Below are 8,589 nucleotides of genomic sequence, written 5' to 3'. Positions count from 1 at the left end.
GAATATGACCTCTGTATCCTGCTGCGTGTTCTTTCCTTATCTACCCACTCTTCTGAATTTTGTGTTTATCATTCTAATGATTTTAAAAATATTATTTAATGAAGAAAATGTATGTATTCCCTAAACTCTCTATTGTTTAGTTTTGCTTGTTTCTGTGCTTTGTAAAAACGGTATCATTCTAATTGTCACCTTTTGCAATTTAATTTTTCACACAATATTATATTTCTAAGATTTATCTAAGTTGTCCGTGTGGCAGTAGTTTATTCATTTTTAGAGCTATATAATAGTAAATATTAGCCCATTTTTGTTGATGGGTTTCATGGTTCTTTCGAGGCCTTTTTTGCTATTATAAACTACACTCTATAAATGTTTTGTTCTGTATGTCTCTGAATGTACAGATCTTAGAGTGTCCCTGTTTATATCTCCATCAGTAGAATTGTTGAATCCTATGATAAACAAATCTTCAACTTTCCCAGAGAATAGAAAATTGTTGGCAAAGATTTTATATCCTATTTTTTCCCACAACCTCAATTTAACTTTAGCATTATCGAAGATTGTTTCCTCTGTCCTTACCAAGGTATAAGTGACAAATAAAGATTTTATGTCAATGTTTTGATATACATTGTGAAATCATTGCCACAATGAAGCTAACTGACACACTCATCCCCTCACATAGTTACCGTGTTCTTTTCTTGTGATGAGAACTCTTAAAATGTGTCCTCTTAGCAAATTTTAAGCACGTAATCAGTATTGTTAACTACATTCACATTTCCGATCTTCAGAATTTATTAATCTTGCATGACTGAAATTTTGTACCCCTTGAACATCATCTCCCCAAGCCCTGGGCTACCATCAGTCTACTCTCTGCTTCTATGAGTTTGGCTATTTTAGATTTTTTTCTTTTTCTTTTTTTCTCTCTTTCTTTCTCTTTCTTTCTTTCTTTCTTTCTTTCTTTCTCTCTTCAGAGAGAGAGAAACTTTACTTTCTGGTTTATTCATTTCTGCTTTCATATTTATTATTGCCTTTCTCCTGCCTTTTCTTAGGTTTATTCTTTCCAAACTTCTCCACTTGCTTGCTTAGCTCATCCCTTTCTCAACCCTCTTTTCTAAGTATTTATATCCTTTCCTTCTAGTTATTATTTTACTTGCAATCTACAAAATCAGATATGAAACATTTTCAGTATTGTTAGGTTCTAGCTATTTTTAACTTTCACTGTAATTTTTTATTTGACTTCTGAGTTACCTAGAAATGTGTTTTTAAGTTTCCAAACATAAGGGCACTGCATGTATTTTTTTGTTACTGTCATCTGATTCGATTGCACTGTGTCAAAAAATGTGATCTGTATGTCAGCCATTCTTTGAATGTTTTGAGAGTTACTTCATGGCCCAGATGTAGTTGTTGTTGTTGTTGTTTTCTTTTCTTTTTCTTTTTTGTAGATATTGCACACATGCTTGAGAACTTGAGAAGAATAGCTCTTTTCTAATTGCTGGGCGAAGAGTTCTTTTTAAGTTCGATGCATCAATATGTTTCCAATCTTCCCTGTCTTTAATTTTTAAAAATCTCCTGTAATGATGGTGGATCTGATGGTTTTTCCCATCTTGCACTCCAGGCATCTGGGGTACAAATTGTGTGCTCTGTGGCAGGGGGGAGGATAGGAGCTCCCAACGTCTGATGGTGACCACATTGGAGGAAGGGCAGCACCCTGAGGAATATCAGAGCTGAGCTCTCCTTCTTTTTGGACTGGCAGAGTAGGTTACCTCCTGCCCAAGGCAAGGTCCACAACCCTCTCACTCACAGGCTGGGCTGGCTCAGCCCAGGTGTGAGCTAAGCAAGTAAACTGATCCTTTATTCAGCAAACATCACTGAGACCTTGTGCTGTGTCCATCACCGGACTAGGTGCTCTGGCCCCTGCCTTCACAGGCTCCTGGTCCAGGGGGGTTATCCCAACCGCCGTGACAGGAGCAGACTCAGGTTCAGAATGAGGCATTTGTTACAAGAGCATGGGGTGGGGTACCCACTCTGGCGGGGTGGGGGGCATCACACCCCACTGAGATCCCCCTTCATAACCAGGTGCACTGGCTAGGTGTCAGGTCTTTTTTACGGATCCTAGCTTACGGGACAGTTGAGTGTCTGTATTTCCTTCTTCTCCATGCAAGTAGGTAGCAGACACTGACTTTTCCGGTCTCAGGAGATTGTGGCAGTGTAAAAAGCAGAAGTTGCCACAGGAACTTCCTGTCTTGGGTTTATACATGAGAGGTTGAGCCCTGGAAGCGCTCTCAAGAAGTATGTTAGAGGTGAAGTTACATACCAACATCTGGTTTGACCCACCCACATGTAAAAAACATTTTAAAATTAGTACCAACATTTACAAATATGATTTCACAAAACATGGACCTCTTTGTGCACCGGGAAACCAAGGCCTGCTTGCAGCTCCCCTGATGCATCTCCTACAGTCCCCCAGCCCCTGCCTATGACTTACCATGTCTACGCTGGCATGGCCTTACAGTTTGCTTAGGAAGCGAAATGTTTCTTCCACCAACATCTCCATTAAGCAGGATGAAAGTTTTAAAAGTTCACACGTCTTATGGAGCACCTGGGTGGCTCAGTCAGTTCAGCATGGGACTCTTGATCTCAGCTCAGGTCTTTTTTTTTTTTTTTTTAAATTACTGTTTTTTATTTATTTTTGAAACAGAGAGAGACAGAGTGTGAGGGGGGAAAAGGCAGAGAGAGAGGGAGACACAGAATCCGGAGCAGGCTCCAGGCTCCAAGCTGACAGCACAGAGCCCGAGGCGGGGCTCAAACCCATGAACCATGAGATCATGACCTGAGCCAAAGTCGATGCTTAACCGACTGAGCCACCCAGGCGCCCCTCAGCTCAGGTCTTGATCTCAGGGTTTTGAGTTCCAGCCCCACGGTGGGCTCCTTGCTGGGCATAAAGCCTACTTAAAAAAAATAATAATAATAATAAAAGTGCACACGTTTCAGGAGAAGCCAGAGGGAGTATGTTTCCTGGAGTAGGTGAAGACTGACCCAAAGTGTTTGGTATGAAATAAAGTGTGCCTGGATAGAGGGACGGAACCTTAAGGCAGCAAAGCGAAGAAAACTGCTTTTTCTGGTGAACGGCCCGCCCTGCTCGTGTCCATCGTTTACGTGAGACTCAAGAGGACAAAAGTACTCCGTGAGTTAGCTGTTTTAGGGATTTGTCAGAGGAAGCTTGAGAATGACAAAGAGGTTAACTGCTGTCTGCCCCTTTGGAAGGGGCTCAACAGTTGTCATTAAGGGGCTTTGCATTTTGGAAAGTAAGATTTCTCGCACATTTGAGCTGGAGGCTTGCACAGTCAAGCAGATGTCAAGGAGAAGTATGGAAACACACGGCCCCAAGTCTGCGGTCGAACCTGTGTTGACAACCAAGGGTCTTCCAGCGTTGGGTGCTTACCGTGGGCTCTGTGAACATGGATGGGGAAAACATCACATCTCAGGCCTCTACCCTCTCATGGAAACTTAACGGTCCTTTCCAACGTGAGGATAGCCAATAAGCCACAGTGATATCACTGCATGGGTGCCTTCACTGCTGGTAGGAACTGCAGATATTTTCATCCATATTTTTTTTTAATTTTTTGATGTTTATTTATTTTTGAGACAGAGGGAGACGGAGTGCGAGTGGGGGAGGGGCAGAGAGAGAGGGAGACAGAATCTGAAACAGGCTCCAGGCTCTGAGCTGTCAGCACAGAGCCCGACGCGGGGCTCGAACTCACGGACCACGAGATCATGACCTGGGCCGAAGGTGGTCGCTTAACCAACTGAGCCACCCAGGCGCCCCTATTTTCATCCACATTTTAGCTGGTGCAGATAGCTCTAAATATCCTTTACCTTTGTCATGATGTCAGGATGGTGGTAGTTACTGCACCTGAGCTAGACCTTGCTGCTGACTGTGCAGATAAAGAAGCACCTACATTTCCATATCATAAGTCTTTTTTATAAGTATTTGGATATTGGATAAATATTTGGATTCAGCATAACTGGTTTCTTTTATGATCCTAGCTACTTTATTTTGGACATCAAAAATGTTACTCTGAGAAGAGAGTCATAGGCCTCCCCAGACTCAGAGGTGTCCTCCCTGACCCAAAGCCGTGGGGGTTTCTGCAGGACCCGGACATCCATGTTGACCAACTTTGCCCACACCCCCCTCCCAGACTTATCGGCCTGGGTCTGTGGGCAAGAATCTGCACCCAGGTGCCCTTCTGTTCCTGTGCTGTGTGTGTGTGGTGGGGGGCAGATCACAGGAGAGAGTGTTGGGTGATAACTAGTACTCCAGCCTGCCTCAGTGAGCCCTCACCGTGGGCTTGCTCCCTTCCACCGACTGACAGGGCAAAGGCAACACGCACTTCCCTCAGCCCTGCCCTTCGACAGAGCTGAGAGGAACTGAGCAGCCTCCCCACTGCCGCCGTGGCGGCAGCTTCCGCCTTGTCTGTCACGTGGAATGTGGCTTCTGTCCCTCACAGCCTTGGGTCAGACAGCCACAGTGCTTGCTCGGAGGGGAGCCAGGAGCAGAAAGCCAGCATGGGCTCCAGGGCCAGCATGCTGAGAGCCCTCCTCCTTCTCCTAGGTGAGTGAGGAATGCAGAGGCAGGGTGGACGTGACTCGTCCATGGCAGGGGTGCCTCAATGAGTGGGAAACTGGGGGAGCATTAGCTCACTGGGGCTCAGTCCCTGAAGCACAGATGAGTCCCTTTGAATAGACAGCGTTTCTCAGTTTGAGACACAAGGCAGTGAAAATGATTTTTGTTTGTTTCCTTCCAGCTGCAACTTACAAAGGCTTCTTCTGGGCCAGAGGGGAACAGGAAAGGGTCATGTGGTAGAAAGAGCTTTGGGCTTGGGACTTAGACCAACCTGGCTTTAAATCATGGCTCCATTGGTACCAAACGGCAGCAAGCCTCTTAGACTCTCTCTCAGTTTCTGAACCAGTAAAATGGGGGATAATAATGCCTAGCTTCCAGAATTGTATGAAAATTAAGCTCCATTTAATTAAGTCAAACCGAAATAATTACATAAAATGAGAAAAATGTGGGGATGTAGGTGCTTCTTTATAGTCAGTGGTGAATCAGTCTTATTGGGGAGCAGAGTAAGCCCTTAGTCACCCAGAAGTATCCTGGTTTTTTTAAAGTCATCTTTAGTTCTGTGCGTCAAAAGCAGGAAGAAGGGAGAAAGGCAGAGACTAACAGAAAAGTAGGGCCAGATACAGAGGGAGAGATAGAAGACCAGAGAAGCAGACAGGGAGGAAAAAAACAAGAGAGATAGGGACCGAGTCATAGAATGATGATTAGACATCAGATATGTGTAGACAGAGACAGGGTTGAAAGAGCCATGTGACCTTGCAAAATTCCCTTTGACGTTAACTGTTATCTCTTAAAAAGGCAACAAAATAGTCCCTCGTCTCCACAAAGATGCTGTTTCTCAGAACTTGCACTGGGTCAAAACTCAAAGGCAAGCAGCCTGTCTTTGGATCTAATCTTCTGTCGGGGAAGCAACAGCCTGTATCCTGGACATGGGCAGTGTTATTCCCACGTCCCTGAAGCCTGCACCCAGCCTGGGAGCGAACAAAGACTTTGGCTTTCTGGGAGCTAGCCTGTCAGTCAGAGAGCCTCAGCATCTATCAGTTTACACATGGAAATGGGCACATGTAACGAGTGGCAGTGGCAGTGAGGGGGTGGCTAGAATCAATAATCAAGAACTCAGAGTGTGTAGGGCAGAAAATGCAAAGTGTGCTCCGTAAAGCGGCAGATGGTAGCAGATATTCTAACCCGTGTCTGCTTTTGACCTTACCTAGATATACAAACCAGTGGGTCCTGGGGGAAGGGGGAGGAAGTTAAATTTAAGAAATCCAATGAAAAAAATATGCGTATTGTACAAACAGGCAGCTTGCTGAAGAAATCCAAACAAACAATAGACCTTGAAAATGCTGAAGTTCGCAAATAGTAAAACAAATAGCCACATTTAACATTTTGAGTGCGCTCGATAGGCTGCATACTCCCCTAAACACTCGAGTTAGCTCATTCCATCCCTACGACAGATTTATGAAAGAGGTCCCACCATGATCTGCACTTTATGGATGGGGTTTTAATTCGTTGGCCAAGACATCACAGCCGGTTAGTGTTTTCACATATTATTAGTAGAGAAAGTAGCATTTTGGAGTGTGTATCTAGCTCTACACCTGCTGAATGTTAATCCTTTTCTGCTATTTACCGGTCCCGGGATGTGAACGGGCTGTTGATCCTTTCTGCTCAGTTTTCTCATCTGTAAGTTGGGGATAATGATTGTACCAATCTCATAGGGCTATTGAGGGAACTCAAGTCTGTTACCACATTTAAAGGATGTACCTGGTATCTGCCATGGGGTGAGCACTCACTGTTGGCTATTTGGAACAATTAGCTACTTGAACCAATTTTCTCAGAAGGCAGTTTGACAATACGTAGCAAAGTGTAAGCTGTTCACAATCTTTTATCTGGAAATTCCACCTTCAGGTACTTATCCTGTTGAAATAATAGGATAAAACCTCCCCAAAATATTTAATGGGGTGCTTCAGCACTGCTGACCCCAGTGGGAACCAGAAACAAGTGATTTTCAGTTGGAATCTGGCTAAATCAATTATACTTGAATGTTTCTAATGATATCCAATATGTTTACATAAAAGACATAATTTCCTCGGAACTGACATGGACAGAGGAGAAGTGACAAAGTGATAGTTACAGAGTTATCGTTAGGTAGTTATATTTTGCAATATGTTTGCTTGCCTCTCCAAAAATTGGCTGGAAGTAAATACAGCAAATTGTTAATTGTTTCCTTTTACTCTTTCTAGGAAATAGGATAAGGAGGCATCTTTTAGTTTCTTTGGATTGAAATTTTTCATAATGATCTTATATATATTCTTAATACCAAATAAATTTCTGTGCAACAAAAAATAGCATGATAGCCTGTTGAAAGTTGTAAGAAATAGTGGAGACTTTATGAGAAGCTGGTGAAAGAGATCTTGAGGATTACTGAGTGACACCCTGTAACTGAGGGCAGGTGACCAGGCTGGCCACCCCAGGATGTGTGGGAGAGCTGTGTGTGAGGACTTCTGGGGACATGGTAGGCATCTCTGCCTATAGACTCCAAGGCTTGCATGACCCCAAGGTCAAGGCTTGCATGATCCACTATGGGGGCCCCCCCCCCCCCCAGAGTAGCTGCAGAGTTTTGGGAAAACCAATTTTCAAGTATTCTAAAACTATTTTTAAAACTGAGATCCATGTAATGAACATATGGACTCAACACCTTGAATTACACATTTAAAACCTCAGCTGGTTGTTTTAGATACATGGATTTGAAGGGAGATAGGTAAATCAACGCATCCATCAGAGAAAAGGAATGTCACAAATGGAGTTAATGCCCTTTAGGCTCCCCTCCTCTGTCTGGTTTTCCTCTCTCCTCCAGAGGAAACAGCACCTCTATACTGCCTTCCTGTGCTGCTTTCTAGGTGTTCAACTTGTGACCTGAATGTCACCACAGCATACTCAACCTGCTGCATTAGCTCCCCATTCTGATCACATACATCTGTTTCAACTGCCCACTGGATTCTGATGCAACACTGTATCATAATTTAGTCATACATTCTGGTACTGACAGATTTGGGTTGTTTGTAACTTTTTGCCTCCGTAGCTGATGCTGCAATGGGCCATTCCATCTTCTAGAACCCTCATTCTTCTGGGAGACAGTCTGGAAGAGGTGTCATTGTCATGGGGATGCGCGATTCTCCCTTTATTGGATATTGCCAGATTGCTCTCCGTTAGTGAGATCTGGACATCTCTGTCCCTCTACAGATTTAGTAAGATTCAGTATTGTCAGACTTTTCTTTTTTTTTGCCTATCGGAGTTGTAAAATATTATCTCCAAGTTTTTAGGTTACATGTTCCTGATTACTAGTGAGAGTATGTAATGTATGTTTACCAGAGAGCCAGGATTCTTTGTTCTGTAAATTTCTTATTATTTTTCTTTCGTTATTGGTCTTTTACATATTTTTCACAAATATGCTGTCTCAGTATATTGCTTATCTTTTATTTTGGTGGTGCACTTTGCTCTGCGGAAGTCTCTAAATGTGATACAATCACATTTTTCATTCTTTGACTTTTGGTGTTTTGGTTTTTCTGTCTTGTCTAAGAATTTGGCCTTTTTTTTTTTTTTTTTTTTTTTTTACTTTGAAGCAGTTGCATTTTTCACAATTGGACTTTTAATTTGTTTGGAATTTATTTTGTGTGTGGCCTAAACAAAGGATCCAGTTTTACTTTTGGGGGGGTATAAAACATCCATTGTCTCAATATCATTTACTTAACAATCTTTCCTTTCTCTCCTGCTTCGCCATGCTTCTTCTATTTTACACCCATTTAATGAGTGTTTGAACTGTTAATGGGATTCCTATTCTATGCCACGTTTTGCATATGTCTGTGTTGAGTCATGTCACACTGTTTTATTTACTCTAGCTTAGAATCTTGGTAACTTGTAGGTAAGATCCCTTCTCCTCCTTCTCCTTCATCTGTTTCCCCTCCTTCTCCCCCCCC

The 8,589-nt window shown here is 43.0% G+C and overlaps 1 protein-coding gene across 2 annotated transcripts in view; it reads left to right on the top strand.

Annotated features, from left to right (window-relative positions):
- The first annotated feature begins 4,437 nt into the window (after window positions 1-4,437).
- TMEM273 (transmembrane protein 273) overlaps window positions 4,438-8,589 on the top strand; it is a 34,975-nt gene continuing 30,823 nt past the window's right edge. The window contains exon 1 of one of the 2 annotated variants that reach the window (XM_040485706.1): window positions 4,438-4,606. In XM_040485706.1, coding sequence (XP_040341640.1) covers window positions 4,561-4,606 — 46 coding nt within the window. In that variant the 5' untranslated portion in view covers window positions 4,438-4,560. The remainder of the gene's footprint in view (window positions 4,607-8,589) is intronic. The other variant, XM_040485704.1, reaches the window with a different exon arrangement.

Source organism: Herpailurus yagouaroundi, unplaced genomic scaffold (genome assembly GCF_014898765.1).
Source record: "Herpailurus yagouaroundi ecotype Mexico unplaced genomic scaffold, PumYag 163, whole genome shotgun sequence".
Classification (NCBI taxonomy): domain Eukaryota; kingdom Metazoa; phylum Chordata; class Mammalia; order Carnivora; family Felidae; genus Herpailurus; species Herpailurus yagouaroundi.
This window is presented reverse-complemented; position numbering and strand designations above follow the sequence as displayed.